The sequence below is a fragment of the Nycticebus coucang genome, chromosome 24 (genome assembly GCF_027406575.1).
Source record: "Nycticebus coucang isolate mNycCou1 chromosome 24, mNycCou1.pri, whole genome shotgun sequence".
Classification (NCBI taxonomy): domain Eukaryota; kingdom Metazoa; phylum Chordata; class Mammalia; order Primates; family Lorisidae; genus Nycticebus; species Nycticebus coucang.
Genome location: NC_069803.1, coordinates 32406922 through 32423101, shown reverse-complemented (window position 1 = coordinate 32423101; position 16180 = coordinate 32406922). Strand labels below are relative to the sequence as shown.

Here is a 16180-nt window from a genome sequence, read left to right as displayed (position 1 = left end):
CCCTTAATTCTAGGCAAGGAAATGCCTAGTGAATTCATGTTAACCTAGAACAAATACTACAAATATTTTTAAACGACTGCTTGAAAATCAAAGGGTTGGTACCGCGGAGTTGGAAAGCTTAAGTACAGCGTCTAATCACTTAAAACTGTGAGACGTTGGGCAAGTTATCTAGCTTCTATTTCCTTATCTATACTGGATCTTAATAACCACCTGTAGGGTGATTGTAAATTAAATGAAATATGTGTTGCAGAGCAAATAAAAGATGGTTTCGCATTAATATCAAGCAACAACCCACGCTGCAAAACTAAAACGAAACGCTGCGTCATAACGTTGAAGCACATTAAGTCTCTGGACCTTCCCTTTTTTTTTTTTTTTTTTTTTTGAGGATAAGAACGCAAAGCGCCCCCTTGAACCAAAATGAAAATGAATGAACCAAAAAGAGAAGAAATAAAGGAAGCTGTGGGGCGTGCACTCAGCCCGAGCCTGGCCAGCATCTGTGCGGGGTCACTCTCCCCAGCGACCGGGTCCTCCCTCGGGATTGTTCCCAGCAGCCGCCTCCTTTGTAGCCCAAGCTACGCAGCGGAGTGAAATGTCTCTCCTCGGCAGTCGTACTCCGTATTCCGGAAGTGCATTCCTATTGGCTAGAACTGTTTGGCGCCAAAGCGTGGAGCGGAGGAGAGGGCCGCAGCTGCTGGGCCTGGAACCGGGAGCTCGGTGGTCGTTTGGGCTTGAGAGCTGGCAGTTGAGAAGCCGCGGGAGCGGAACGCCTCTGCCATGTTCTGCGAAAAGGCAACAGAGTTGGTCCGCGAGCTGCACCGCGCCCCCGAAGGGCAGCTGCCGGCCTTCAATGTGAGGGGCGCGGGGTAGACGGCTGCGGCGGGAGGGAGCCTTCCCTGGAGGGTTAACCTTCTCGGTTTTCTCTTCTCCGAGGTCGGAAACTAAAATTTTGGAACGTGGCAAACAAAATATAGGGGGGGAGGAAGCATCCGTGCGTGGGTAGGGGGCGGCGCCTGTGGCTCAGTGAGTAGAACGCCGGCCCCATATACCGAGGGTGGTGGGTTCAAACCCGCCCCGGCCAAAGTGCAACAACAAATAGCCGGGCGTTGCGGCGGGCGCCTGTAGTCCCGGCTACTCGGGAGGCTGAGGCAAGAGAATCCCGCCTAAGGCCAGGAGTTGGAGGTTGCTGTGAGCTGTGTGATGCCACGGCACTCCACCAAGGGTGATAAAGTAAGACTGTCTCTACAAAAAAAAAAAAAACAAAAAAAAAAATCCATGGTTCCATCACCTAGTGATTTGGCGAATTCCTTCCGTGAATACCCTTGTTCCTATGTTCAGCTGAACATTTACTGGTTACCTGAAAATTTAGCATGTATCGCTCACCAGGCAGCGAAGTGTGGCGATTAAAGGCCCGGCCTCTGGAACCACACTGGGATTCTGGCTCTGCAGCGGGCCTTTGAAGCAGTTACTCAGGGTTTCTGTGCCCTTAGTTTTCTCAACCAGAAATGGGGAGGAGAAATATGATCGTAGCGGCCACCTCTCGGAGTGGTGAGGGCAGAGTAGGTGGGTGTGTGTTAGGGTCTCTGAACAAAGCCTGACATGCGGGTGGCGCCTGTGGCTCAAGGAGTAGGGCGCCGGTCCCATATGCCGGAGGTGGTTGGCGGGTTCAAACCCAGCCCTGGCCAAAAACCACAAAAAAAAAAAAAGCCTGACGTGCAGTGAAGGCTGAGGCAGTGTTAACTGTTAGTGTTATTTCTACTACTGTTGTTGTTGCTGCTGCTGTTACAATTGACCTAGGTTATCTCTTGTCTTCATCATAATAACCCTTTGAATTTTTTCCAGCTCTATACATGTAGGCATGGGGAAATGTAAGTATCTTGACGAAGTAAAGCTAGAATTTGGCACTCTGGCTCCAAAGCCTGCACTAAATCTTTATTTCACTACCTCTCTAATAGAGCAGCCACTGTGTGGATGCTGGGTCACATTCTGCTGGGAGAGGAGCACAAAACAGGAAACAATGAATGTGCTAAGTCACACCAACAAGATGTAGACACAAAGAGGAAAGGCCATGTGAGCTGAGGTCGAAGAGGGTACGTTTGAGCCTTCTCTTCTTTAAGGATGAAGTCACCACTTTGAGACATCCCATTCAAGGGATGCTGCAGCTCAAAGTCACATGGTCACCTTGGAAAGGGTTACCAACAGGATCTTCAGGGAAATTATAAAAAAGTGGCTGATAGCCTAGAAGAGTTTGACATTTACTTGTAAAGGATTTTGGAAGCTGGTAGAAGATTTTACGTTTTGTGTTTTACATAGGGGAGGATAATTTTTGTGTTTTAAAGATAACTGGATATATTAATAAGCAATATAGGGAATGGATTGAAGACAGGAAAGATTGGGGGTGGGAGACCACATGAGAGGTGTGTGATCCAAACTGCATCAGGTTGGTGGCACTGAGATCAGTTTCTGGGTTTTACAGACATGAGACAAACAGGACTTGAAACTTTTCAGACAGGAGATGGGTGAATAATGAATGAGAAGGATGGATCAGGGTCCCTGGAGCATTCTCAGGTAACTGGAGGATTCTCAGGTAACTGAGTAAACATCAGAATTCAAGAGGAAGAGCATTTAGGGAAGGTGATGAGTTTTGTTTTAAACATAAAAGCATATCTAGTCTGTCAGGTTATTTTACAAGTGAGACTGAGCCAAGAGAAATTTGAGTCAAGTTAAGGAACTTGTTCGAATCTACAGCATATTGGAGACAGAGGCGCAACTTGAACACAGGTTTTCTGGATTCTAATCTATTCTTTAAACTTCAAAACAGCTACCTCTTTTTAAAAGTTAGAAGATGGGGCGGTGCCTGTGGCTCAGCGAGTAGGGCGCTGGCCCCATATACCGAGGGTGGTGGGTTCAAACCCAGCCCCGGCCAAACTGCAACAAAAAAATAGCCGGGCGTTGTGGCGGGCGCCTGTAGTCCCAGCTACTCGGGAGGCTGAGGCAGGAGAATCGCGTAAGCCCGAGTTAGAGGTTGCTGTGAGCCGTGTGACGCCACGGCACTCTACCCGAGGGCGGTACAGTGAGACTCTGTCTCTACAAAAAAAAAAAAGTTAGAAGATGGAGGGGCGGCGCCTGTGGCTTAAAGGGGTAGGGCGTTGGCCCCAGATGCCGGAGGTGGCGGGTTCAAACCCAGCCCCGGCCAAAAACTACAAAAAAAAAAAAAAAAGTTAGAAGACAGATCAGTACCTGTAGCTCAATGGCTAGGGCGCCAGCCGCATACACTGGGGTTGGCAGGTTTGAACCCAGTCTGGGCCTGCCAAACAACAATGACAACTAAAACCAAAAAATTGCTGGGCATTGTGGTGGGCACCTGTATTCCCAGCTACTTGGGAGGCTGAGGCAAGAGAATCCCTTAAACCCAAGAGTTTGAGGTTGCTGTGAGCTGTGACGCCCCAGCACTCTACTGAGGGCGACATAGCAGGACTCTGTCTCAAAAAATAAATAAATAAAAAGTTAGATGACAACAGTGTGAAGCTCAGTAGAGATGCTGGAATGTAGGTATTTGAGCTCTAAAATGCGGCTCCATGCAGGGGTTGGAGAGCTAAGAACTTTAGAGGCATAGACCTATGAGGGCACAAACCCAAAGGCAAGAGACTTGTCCAAACAGGTACTGGCTGAGCTGGATGTGGAACTGGGCTCTGACTCTTGGTCTAGCTCTCTTTTTCACTCAAATTTTAAGAAAAGTGCTGGTTTACCACTTTTGGTGAGTTGGGGTAGGTCTTAGAAATTGTGAAATCCCTCTCTCTTCTAGGTCTTTGTCTCATTAATGCCTTTCACTGATAGACCTACCAGCCTGAAAGACTCAGCCTGCACAGGAGGGACTCTCACTCAGCTGAGCAGGGAGGGTGGATCTGAGAAGCCCAGAATTATTCAAGAATAATTTTTCCAGGCGGGTGATAGCCAGTATGTTTAGAACAGGGGCTCTGTCTTGTTGCTTTCAAAATCATACATGGTTAGATGCTGGGTTCACCAAGTTGAAAATTGATTATCCCCTTTCTACATGCAGAGCTGGCCATTTTTTTAATTAAAAAGTACATTTTTAAGACACTTACTTTGGGCTCTTAGGAGCTTATACCCTGAGGTAGGGGCACAGAATAAAGATAATTCCCACTTTAGGCAAAAATGTGTATTTTATATTTTACAAAATTATTTTGTGGCTTTTATATACCTACAGATGTTAATTGCACAAGAGTTTCAGCTATTCCTTAGAATAATATTTGCTGATAAAATAAATAGTTAACTGAATTGTAATTAATAAATCAGATCTTTCTTTGAGACAGAGTCTTGCTCTTTGTCCTGGGTAGAGTGCAGTGGTGTTATAGCTCACTGCAACCTCAAACTACTGGGCTCAAGGGATCCTCCTGACTTAAGAGTACCTGGGACTGGGCGGTGCCTGTGGTTCAGTGAGTAGGGCGCCAGCCCCATATACCGAGGGTGGTGGGTTCAAACCCAGCCCCAGCCAAACTGCAACAAAAAAAATAGCCGGGCGTTGTGGCGGGCGCCTGTAGTCCCAGCTACTCGGGAGGCTGAGGCAAGAGAATCATGTAAGCCCAAGAGCTGGAGGTTGCTGTGAGCAGTGTGATGCCACGGCACTCTACCGAGGGCGGTAAAGTGAGACTCTGTCTCTACAAAAAAAAAAAAAAAAGAGTAGCTGGGACTACAGGTGCACACCACAATGCCTGGCCTGGCTGGTTTTTCTATTTTTGGTAAAGATGGAGTCTCACTCTTGCTCATGCTGTTTTCAAACTCCTCAGCGCAAGCAATTCTACCTTGGCCTTCCAGACTTCTAGGATTGTAGGTGTGAGGCACCATGCCCAACCTCATGATATATTTTTTTTTTTTTTGTAGAGACAGAGTCTCACTTTATGGTCCTTGGTAGAGTGCTGTGGCCTCACACAGCTCACAGCAACCTCCAACTCCTGGGCTTAAGCGATTCTCTTGCCTCAGCCTCCTGAGTAGCTGGGACTACAGGCGCCCGCCACAACGCCCGGCTATTTTTTGGTTGCAGTTTGGCCGGGGCCAGGTTCGAACCCGCCACCCTCGGTATATGGGGCCTGCGCCTTACCGACTGAGCGCCGCCCTCATGATATTTTTTTAATGAGGTGATGGAAGGGAAGATAGGACTCATGCTTTTTCATCAGGAATTCTCTTTTGAGCAGTGCCAAGTAGTTGATCTTGTAATTTGCCGGTAGTATACCAAAGCATTTTTGCTAATACATGTATTTGGGCCCTAAAAATAAATTGGGAAAAGTAGATGGGATCCCTTCTCTTTAGTTGTTGATAGATCTATTGTGCGACATTTAAAGATATCAGAATTCTAATGTTTTATCTTTCCAAGGGAAGATTTGCCCCAAAATGTGGATAGCAGACTTTTGACTTTCTCTAAAGTACAAACCCAAAACGCTATTCCTTTTTTCTTGGCATTAAGCTTTTAATACTGTTTTTCAGTAAGTAATAAATGTTTATGTATTTTTGTTATGTCTTATTGCTTCTGTAGGCTATTGATTTTTCATTAATTTTATTGAGGTATAATTTATATACAACAAAATATACATTTTAATGGGTTTTTGGATTTTGACAAATGTATATTTATTTATTTTTTGAGACAGTCTGACTATGTCACCCTTGATAGAGTGCTGTGGCATCACAGCTCATAGCAACCTCAAACCCTTGGGCTTAAGCAATTTTGTTTTTTGCCTTTTTTGGCTGGGGCTGGGTTTGAACCCGCCACCTCCAGCATATGGGGCCGGCACCCTACCCCTTTGAGCCACAGGCACCACCCTTAAGTGATGTTCTTGTCTGAGCCTCCCAAGTAGCTGGGACTACAGGTGCCTGCCACAATGCCTGGCTATTTTTTTTTTTTTTTTGGTTGCAATTATTGTTTTAGCTGGCCCAGGCTGGGTTTGAACCCACTAGCCTCTGTTTATGTGGGGTGTATATGGCTGGCGCTGTAACCACTACGCTACGGGCGCCGAAGCAGACAAATAATATCTTTATAACCAGCATCCTGATGAAGATTTCTGTTGCCCAGGGGTGCCCTTGTCCCACTTTGTGGCCACCCACCTCTCACCTATAACCTTACACAACCACAAATTGGTTTTCTCAGACTACAGGTTGTATTCATCTTCTTTACACATTGCTGGATTCAGTGTGCCCTCCTTTTTCTGTGGAGGGCCAGATGGAATCATGGATATACTCATGTCTGTCAGCTCAGTGTAATGTTTCTGAGTTTGTCCTTATTGTTGTGTATATTGTCAGTAGTTCATTCCTTTCTGTTGTGCTTTATTTCCTGTTTTGTTTTTAAAATATGGAATACTTCACCAATTTGCGCGTCATCCTTGTGCAGGGGCCATGCTAATCTTCTGTGTACTGTGCTGCTGAAGCGAGCACTGTTCTGTTTTTTTTTTTTTTATTTTTTTTTATTTTTATTTATTTATTTATTTATTTTTGGCCGGGACTGGGTTTGAACCCACCACCTCCGGCATATGGGACCAGCGCCCTACCCGCTGAGCCACAGGCGCCGCCCACTGTTCTGTTTTTTGAGACAGGATCTCAAACTCTTTGCCCAGGCTGTAGTACAGTGGCATGGTCATAGCTCACTGCAACCTCAGATACATGGACAGAACAATCCTGCCTTAGCCTCCCAAGCAGCTGAGACTACAGGCACATACTACCATGCCTTGCTAATTTTTTAATTTTTAAAAAATTTTTTTGTTTTTGGCTGGGGCCAGGCTTGAACCTGCCACCCCCAGTACATGGGTCAGCGCCCTACTCCTTGAGCCACAGGTGCCACCCCTAAGTTTTTAATTTTTTATAGAGATATAGTCTTGCTGTGCCACTTGGGCTGGTCTCAAACGCCTAGCTTCAAATGATCCTCCTGCCTTGGCCTCCAGAAGTTCTGAGATTATAGGCATGAGCCACTGCTTCCAGCCTTCTTATTTATTTATTTTTTTTACTGTGGCAAAATATACAGAGTTATAAACCATTATACATTACCACATTAACCATCACCACACTAACCATTTTAACCATATATACTTCAGTGGCATTAATTACATTCACATTGTTGTATAACCATCACAACTATTCATTTCCAAAACTTTTTCATTCCCCCCAAACAAATACTCGGTCATTAAGCAATAACGAACTCCCCAGTGCCCCCTCTTTGCAACTCCTGGTAACCTCGTGTCTCTATGAATTTGCCTGTGCTGCACATTTCAGATAAGTGGAATCGTACAATAGTTGTCCCTTTCTGTTTCCTTTCATTTAGCGTAATGTTTTCAAGGTCTGTCCTTGTAGCATGTGTTAGCACTTCATCCTTTTTTATGGTTGAATAATGTTCCATTGAATGGATATACCACATTTGGTTTATCTCTTAGTTGATGGACGTTTGGGTTGTTTCCACGTTTTAACTATTGTGAATAATGCTGCTAAAAACATTTGTGTATAGGTTTTTGTATGTTTTCAGTTGTCTTGAGTATACACCTTAGGAGAGGAATTGCTGCATCATATGGTAATTCTGTGTTCAGCTTTTTGAGGAGCATCAGGTTTTTTCCACATTTTACATTCCTACCAGCAGTGTACAAGGGCTCTAGTTTCTGCACATTTTGCCAGGAGCTGTTACTATGAACATACTGGTAGGGTGGGAAAGGACTATTGCTTTTCGATAAGGTATATAAATCAAAGATAAATACAGCATAATATGGATAGATATTGCCACAGAATTGGTGGGGGAAATTAATAAATACGTACCAATATCAGTTTGTATGTTCTAGGAGGATGGACTCAGACAAGTTCTGGAGGAGATGAAAGCTTTATACGAACAAAATCAGTCTGATGTGTAAGTTTGATAAGATTGATATTTTAAAACAATTTAAAAGTAAAATGTTGAAATCAGATAACCTTGCATTAGGTTTTGGATGTGATTTTTTTCTCTTAATTTGCTGTGTGCCTGGTCATACTATAGAAGCACAGAGTAGAAGGGTTTGTGCTGATCTGTGCCTAGTGAACATTTGTTGTTTGACTGATAATGAGTTGAAATGAGTTAAGATAGACCTAAGAAATGATCTGGCCCAAGTAGAGTTTACTGAGGACCAGTGCTGCAGAAGGCAACGTTGTAGGTCCAAAGAGGGCTCTAAAGTGACAATGGTTTATAGCTGAGCATGGTAGTTGGCACAGTGCAGAATCTGGGCTGCGTGACAAAGGCCATGGGATCCTGTGACTTGGTGAGGAGTAGAACACAAAAGGGAACCAGGTGCTGGGTCAAAGTTGAGTTATTCAGACCTCAGCCTAGAGAAGTCTTTCTTTGTGACATGCAGTCTCCTCTTTGGCCTTGTTAGCTACAGTGTTTTAATCAGTTATTTGGATGTAGAAATCAAGAGAATGTGATAAGATCTGTAGGGTACACAGAATGATAGGATCATTTCCAACTGTTGTGCTATGTAACAGGGAAGTCTTTACAGGTGGAATGAGGAACTGAAGCCCAGCAGGTCTGCAATAAATGTAAGGCAAATGTAAACTCCTGCACTCAAGTCCTAAGCCATTCATTGATCCATCCAACAAGCATGACTGAACAAGTTTGTGCTGGCAGGTGGCTCTGGTCTTCCAGTGGTGAAGCACGCAGTCAGGATCCACGTCCCTGTGGCCCCACAGTACAGTGCAGAAGACAGATGCTAAATACCCTTGTGCCAAGTTGGGACACATGCTGTGAAGGAAGCAGCAGGGTGCCAGGAAAGAAAAAAATGAATTAACCGTTTAGCTTAGGACAGGAATCAGGAAGTTCTCTCAAAGAAAGAGACATGTTAGGTGAGGCCTGAAGGAGAGGTGGGTTTTAGTGAGGCAATTATTGTGGTCAAAGAGCATTTTAGGCAGAGGGAACAGTATATGCAAAGTCATGAAAGAGGGTGGGAGGGTGGGGAACCCAGGAAACTGACAGAGGACTGTGGGGCAGGTGGTGGATTGTGAGCTGAAAGATCATCCTGGCTGTTGTGTTGATGGTAGTCTGGGAGAGCTGAGAGAAGGGGTGCTGCTGGTCATGCCAGTGACTGGAGAGGTGACCCAGGCTTGGTAAAAGGTTAGCCGGGGAAAGAAGTGTTCTAGAGGCGACCTGACAGGCCTCAGTCCAGTAAAGGAGGGTTTTCCTGAATTCTTTATTTTGTCCCATTTGCAAATTCATGAGTCACCTTCCTAGTTTCTTTCTAGGGAGTATATTTTTGCTACATTTCTAGTTAAAACTATTTGTGAAAAGAAATCTTTCTTAATTACTTCATGTATAAATGTGAATCTTTAGAAAGCTCTTTTAATAAAGTACATTGATATTAGTTTGGGGGTATTTATTTGTGCTATTTCCTTATAATCCAGAGCACATTGTAAACAATATATATAGAGAATAAATCAGATTTCATGGAGTGGCTGAAGTGTGTAGAACAGACCTGGAAGACTTGATGGGATCAGACTGTGTTTCTCCTGAATTAGCAGGGTCTAGTACAGGGCCAGGGGGGAGCAGGCACTACGTAAATGAATCCTTTCCATGTTCATCTGGTTCCTTTAAAAACTCCAAAATCAATTCCTATGCATTCTGTAACACTTATCTAATATCTAAAGACGTGTACTTTTTTTTTTGGCTGGGGCTGGCGCCCTACTCCTTTGAGCCACAGGCACCACCCAAAGATATGTACTTTTTATATCGTAAAACCAAAATTTTCTCCACTGAGTGAAGAATACTGAAGTACAGCACACATACTTCGTGAAAGACCGTTTTGACCTCATTTCAACTCCCGGTATTATTATAAAGATTTGAAAGTACCACTGACAGACAAGTGTAGGATGACACGACAGACCGTCATCTAATGAACCAAATTTTGGGTTTGTGTCTTCTCAGCATTACCAGGGAATTCCAAAAAATGAGTAAACACACTGTTTATCATTTGGAAATTGTAGTAGAGATTAATCAGTGTTCACAAATGCAAAATACCCAATGGTATTGGCCCAGCGTTTGGCCCCCTGCATCTCACAGGGTATGAAATGGCAAGTCATTTAGCTTGTGGCTTTTATCTTTTGACACATTGATAGAGCTCTCATGTTCACTGCTGATCATAGATGGGTGAAGCCAAGTGTGAATCAGTTGTCAGTGGGCTTGGAAAATTTTACTTATTCTGAAATGTACATTTTTTTCCCTCTTCAAATGCTCTTTATTAGGAATGAAGCAAAGTCAGCTGGACGAAGTGATTTGATACCAACCATCAAGTTTCGACACTGTTCTTTGTTAAGAAACCGTCGCTGCACTGTAGCATACTTGTAAGCTCCTGGGTTTTTGCTTGTGGTGGTAGAGAATGCTGGAAGGTTTTCTATGTAGTTTCCTGGTTAACAAATCTAACTGAAATCTTAGATTTGTATCTCTCTGTATCATTCTAAATTTTTCTTTTTTTTTTTTTTTTCATTTTTAAAACTTTTCATTATGAAACATTTCAGCCTTCGTAGAATGTTGGGAACAGGGAGAAGCCCCTGCCAAGAGCCCCAGGGAGCCTCCCAGTCAAGGCACTTAGAGGTTAATGGTTTATTAATTTGCCACATTACTTCAGTGTCATGGTCACTGACTACGGGAGTGTTTTTAGGGTTTTTCTTATGTAAGAAATAGGCCCTTTGGGATCTTCTCCTCTAGGGCCTGGTGCTACTGTCACCTGGGGGAGGGGACAGCAGCAGTCCCCAGCGTTTGGCCCCCTGCATTTCACAGCTGGCCGTTGGCGTCAGGAGCCATGTCCACTTGTGACACTCAGGTTCTTGTGAGTCCTGAGTCTCCTTGTCAGAATCACTCCCCTTTTACTCTTAATGTCACTAACGCCTTCTCAGTGTCCTAGGTATGACCGGTTACTTCGCATCAGAGCGCTCAGGTGGGAATATGGCAGCGTCTTGCCGAACACGCTACGATTCCACATGTCTGCTGAAGAAGTAAGTTGGCTTTGTTCAAGCTTATCAGTTTGGAAAATGCTGAGGTTCTGGCATTGCTATATAATAGTCATTGGTATTTCTCTTTCTAATTTTTTTTTTTTGAGACAGGGTCTCGCTGTGTCACCCTGGGTAAAGTGCCCTGGTGTTGTAGCTCACAGCAACTTCAAACTCTCGGGCTCAAGCGATCCTCCTGCCTCAGCCTCCCCAGGAGTTAGGACTACAGACACCAAAACACCTGGCTAGTTTTTCTATTTTTTTAATAGAGATAAGGTCTTACTATGTTGCTCATGCTGGTCTTCAGCTCAAGTGATCTTCCCACTTTAGCCTCCAGAGTAACTGGGACTACAGGCACCCGGGACATTGCCTGGTTATTTTTAGGGACAGGGTCTTGCTCTTGCACAGGCTGGTCTTGAACTCCTGAGCTCAAACAATCCACCTGCCTCAGCCTCCCAGAGTGCTAGGATTATAGGCATGAGCTACCTACCACTCCTGGCCTGGTGTTTCTCTTTCTTTCTTACTTTTTTTCTTCTTAGAGATAGAGTCTCACTTTGTCACCCTTGGTAGAGTGCCATGGCGTAACAGCTCATGGCAACCTCCAGCTCTTGGGCTTAGGTGATTCTCTTGCCTCAGCCTCCCGAGTAGCTGGTACTATAGGCGCCTGCCACAACGCCTGGCTATTTTTTGTTGCAGTTTTGCCGGGGCCGGGTTTGAACCCACCACCCTCGGTATATGGGGCCGGCACCCTACTCACTGAGCCACAGGTACCGCCCTTCTTTTTTTTTTTAAAGCAGTCTCACTCTGCTGCCCTGAGTGGAGTGCAGTAACTTCATGGTAGCTCACAGCAACTTCAAACTCCTAGGGCAAGTGATAACCCTGACATCACTTCCCGAGTAGCTAAGACTATGGGTACCCGCTGCCACACCCTGTTAGTTTTTCTATTTTTAGTTGAAACAGGGTCTTGCTTTGCTCAGACTGGTCTCGAACTCCTGAGCTCAAGTGATCGCCCCGGAGTGCTAGGATATCGGGAATGACCCATCATGCCTAGCTACTCTGTTTTTGTTTTTTAACATCTCTTTTCAGCAATTTTTTGGCCTGTGTTTATTTAGTATAGAGTGTGATAGGAAATATATGGTGAGGAGTAATTTTAAATGCTATGTGGAAAACTATATTATTACTTTACAAAATTGTAATACTGAGGAGTGATCCATCAGTAGGATTAAAACATTGGCATTATTTGAGGGTTTTCCATAAAATGTGTGTGCGTGTGTACTTTCTTGGTCAACATTGCAAATTCATATTTGTAGTGAAACTCTTGATTTACCATACGCCAAGGTGCTGACCTAACCCAGTCAGCACCTGAGGAGATAGGATTGGAGTCGGGCTGGCTTGGATTCAAATCCTGGCTCACCACTGTCTAATCTTGAGCAAGTGACTTGATCTCTCTCTGTGCCTAAATTTCCCCATTTACAAAGTGAAAATCATAGTATCTACCAGTTATGGGTTGCAATGACTTCTGACACTAACTGCAGTTAGGCCAGATGTCCCAGGGTAAGTGCATAGTCTTCCATAAGACTGCCCTCACTTGAGATGCCAGCCGCAAGTTCAGAGGTCTCACTATCACCTTAGGTTTGATAATTCACAAGAATGACTCAGAACTCAGGAAATCACTATACTTCAACAGTAAACTTAAAACTGTAGTCTTTATAGCAAAAAAGATACACATCAGAACCAGCTAAATGAAGAGACTCGTAGGGTAAGGCCAGAGAGGGTCTCAGACTTGAAGCTTGTGGCATCCTCTCCCTGTGGGATCAGGATGTGTTGCTGTCCTGGCACATAATGTGTGTAATGGTCACACAGAGGACAGCCAGGGAAGCGCACACAAGCTTTGCTGTTGGGGGAGTGTTTGTAGGGGCTTCGTTGTATAGACTGATTAAATCTAGGCCAAACCCCACCCTCTTCTTCTCTGTGAAGTCACGCTGATATCAAGGGACACACGCCCTGTCCCTCTTTCTAGGATGGGCAGCCTTCACTCTGAGTCATCTAGCGAGTATAAACTAATCTAGGGGCCACCTTGAGTCTCCCCATTGGCACCTGTGATCAGGGCCCAGAGTGAATCACAGGACAATTTTTTTTTTATTTTTATTTTTTTGTAGAGACAGAGTCTCACTTTATGGCCCTCGGTAGAGTGCCGTGGCCTCACACAGCTCACAGCAACCTCCAACTCCTGGGCTTACACGATTCTCTTGCCTCAGCCTCCTGAGTAGCTGGGACTACAGGCGCCCGGCTATTTTTTTGTTGTTGCAGTTTGGCAGGGGCTGGGCCTGAACCCGCCACCCTTGGCATATGGGGCCGGCGCCCTACTCACTGAGCCACAGGCGCCGCCCAAATCACAGGACAATTATCCCTTGAGAAAGTCCAAGGATTTAGAAGCCACCTCCCAGGAACAGAGGACAAAGGCCAGCCAAGTTCACTGTTGTATAACAGGGTTACTTCAGGCGGTTCGTATGGAACACAGCATTGGACAGTGCACGGACACCAGCAGTCAGTTAAGGTAGCAGGTGTGCAGTGCATTTGCCATTGGCTTCTGCACAGTTTGGAAAGTGGCAATCTATTTGCCAGCTGACTTTCACTGATTTGTTTTATTCTTTTCCATTTTCAGGATAAATAAATGAGTACTCTCTACCTCAGATTTGCCAATACCTATAAAATTGGTAACATGTTAGTACTTTAGTTTCTAATTTATTTCCGTGTTCTTTGTGCTCAGATCTGCTTCGTGCTAATTGAACTTTTGGATGTTCCTTGTGTATAATGGTGAACCAAACATGATGTTGCTTTTCTTTTTTTTTTTTTTTGTAGAGACAGAGTCTCACTATACTGTCCTCGGTAGAGTGCCTTGATGTCACACTGCTCACAGCAACCTCTAACTCTTGGGCTTACGCGATTCTCTTGCCTCAGCCTCCCAAGCAGCTGGGACTACAGGCACCTGCCACAACGCCCGGCTATTTTTTTGCTGCAGTTTGGCCGGGGCTGGGTTTGAACCCGCCACCCTCGGCATATGGGGCCAGTGCCCTACTCACTGAGCCACAGGCGCCGCCCATGATGTTGCTTTTCTGATGACAGCTGCAGCGATTTTTTCCATATAATATCTTAGATTAGTATGTTTTTTATATTTTCATAAATGGCTATAAACTATACTTATTCAAGCATATCCACTAGATTTCATGGGGCACTGTATCTCTAAGGGTAGCACTTTTCTGTGGTTATTAAGTTACAAAGTCAGTTCTTCCCTTCCTTCCCTTCCCACCCTGGGTAGAGTGCTGTGGCGTCACAGCTCACAGCAACCTCAGACTCTTAGGCTTAAGTGATTCTCTTGCCTCAGCCTCCCAAGCAGCTGGGACTGCAGGCGCCCGCCACAACGCCCGGCTATTTTTTTGGTTGCAGTTGTCGTTGTTTAGCAGGCCTGGGCCTAGGTTTGAACCTGTCAGCCCTGGTGCATGTGGCCAGCACTCTGACCACTGAGCTACGGGTGCTGAGCCTGTGCAGTCTCTTTAAATTCAGCTTCTGCAGGAACGTGTAGTGGTATCTCATTTTGATTTTAATTTGCATTTTACTGATTAATGAACCTGAGCATATTTTTATGTTGATTGACCATTGAGACATCCTTTTTTGTGAACTGTATGTTCAAGTCTCCTACTCATTTTTACTTCACATCCAGTCATCATCAGTTGGTGGACATTTGGGTCTTTTTCTTATTACTTTGCAGGATTTGTTAATGTCCATATTCTAGTTATTTATGTCCTTAGTTATGTGCATAGCAGATACTGGTTGCACCTTTGTGGCTTTTGACTTTTCACTTTCTTACTGGCATCTGGTAATAAAAAAAAGTTCTAGATTATTATTAATGACCAACTTATTTTTTTCTCTGTGGTAAAGGTTTTTTGTTTGTTTTGTTTTTGTACAATTGAAGAAATCATTGTCTACCCCAAGGTTATTAAGATATTTTTCTGTGTAAGCTTTTAAGACCTGTATTTTACCTTTCCCAAGCAGGTGTACAGTACTGAGATTGTTTTTGTGTAAACATATACCATAGGAGTCACATTTCATTTTGAATATGGATATTGTTTTGACTTGGAACCCGTTTTGAAAAGATCCTCCTTTGTGTATCCCTGTGCCCCCATCCTATCTCTGTCATAGACTGAGTGTCAATATTTCTGTGGATTTTGTATGGGAAGACTTTCTCTTTTCTTCTGTTTGTCTTTACACAGCTTCACTGTTAGAATTGCTGTAACTTTATGACATGTCTTATTCTTTTTCGAGATTATTCCAACTATTTTTGGCCCTTTTCCTTTCCATGTAAATTTTAGATTAAATTTGTCAAGTTCCATTTTTATTAGTTTTGTTTTTGAGACAGAGTCTCATTGTGTTGCCCTCGGTAGAGTGCTGTGGCGTCACAGCTCACAGCAACCTCAGACTCTTGGGCTTAAGTGATTCTCTTGCCTCAGCCTCCCAAGTAGCTGGGACTATAGGTGCCTGCCACAACACCTGGCTATTTTTTTGTTGTTGTTTAGTTGTCATTGTTTATAAGGCCCAGTCTGGATTCAAACCTGCCAGCCCCAGTTTCTGTGGCTGGTGCCCTAACCACTGAGCTATGGGTGCCGAGCAATGTTACTTTGCTTGCTTGTTCATTCTTTGTTTGAAGTACTCTTTTTTTTTTTTTTTTTTTTTTTTGTTCATTTTCTTCTTCCTCTGGCAATGCTCTTTCCCATTGCCTCCCCAGTAGCTGGGATTACAGACACCCACCACAACGTCTGGCTGTTTGATGTTAGTAGAGACGGGGTCTTACTCTGGCTCGCTGCTGCTCATACTGGTCTCGAACCTCTGAGTTTAGGCAGTCCACCCGCCTCGGCCTCCCACAGTGCTGGGACTACAGGCGTGAGCCACCACGCCAGGCCCCATGTTCCATTTTTAAGAGTTCACATTTTGATTGAGATTGAATTGAATCTATAGATCAGTTGACATTATTACAATATGGGATCAGCCAATCTGTGAACGTGGCATATCTGACCATATGTTTACATTTTCATTCTTTTCTCTCAACAGTTTTTAAAAACATAACAGATTTACTGAGATACAATTCACATGCTGTGAAATTTACCATCTTAAAATGTACAATTTAGTGGTT

General features: G+C 44.3%; 1 protein-coding gene and 1 pseudogene across 2 annotated transcripts in view; one reads left to right on the top strand and one right to left on the bottom strand.

Annotated features, from left to right (window-relative positions):
- The first annotated feature begins 673 nt into the window (after positions 1-673).
- Positions 674-16180, top strand: part of GINS1 (GINS complex subunit 1) — a 32342-nt gene continuing 16835 nt past the window's right edge. The window contains exons 1-4 of one of the 2 annotated variants that reach the window (XM_053578774.1): positions 674-849; positions 7827-7891; positions 10249-10347; positions 10908-10998. In XM_053578774.1, coding sequence (XP_053434749.1) covers positions 775-849; positions 7827-7891; positions 10249-10347; positions 10908-10998 — 330 coding nt within the window. In that variant the 5' untranslated portion in view covers positions 674-774. Of the gene's footprint in view, positions 850-1745; positions 2566-7826; positions 7892-10248; positions 10348-10907; positions 10999-16180 lie in introns of those variants that run through there. The other variant, XM_053578775.1, reaches the window with a different exon arrangement.
- Positions 6353-6427, bottom strand: LOC128576642 (uncharacterized; annotated as a pseudogene).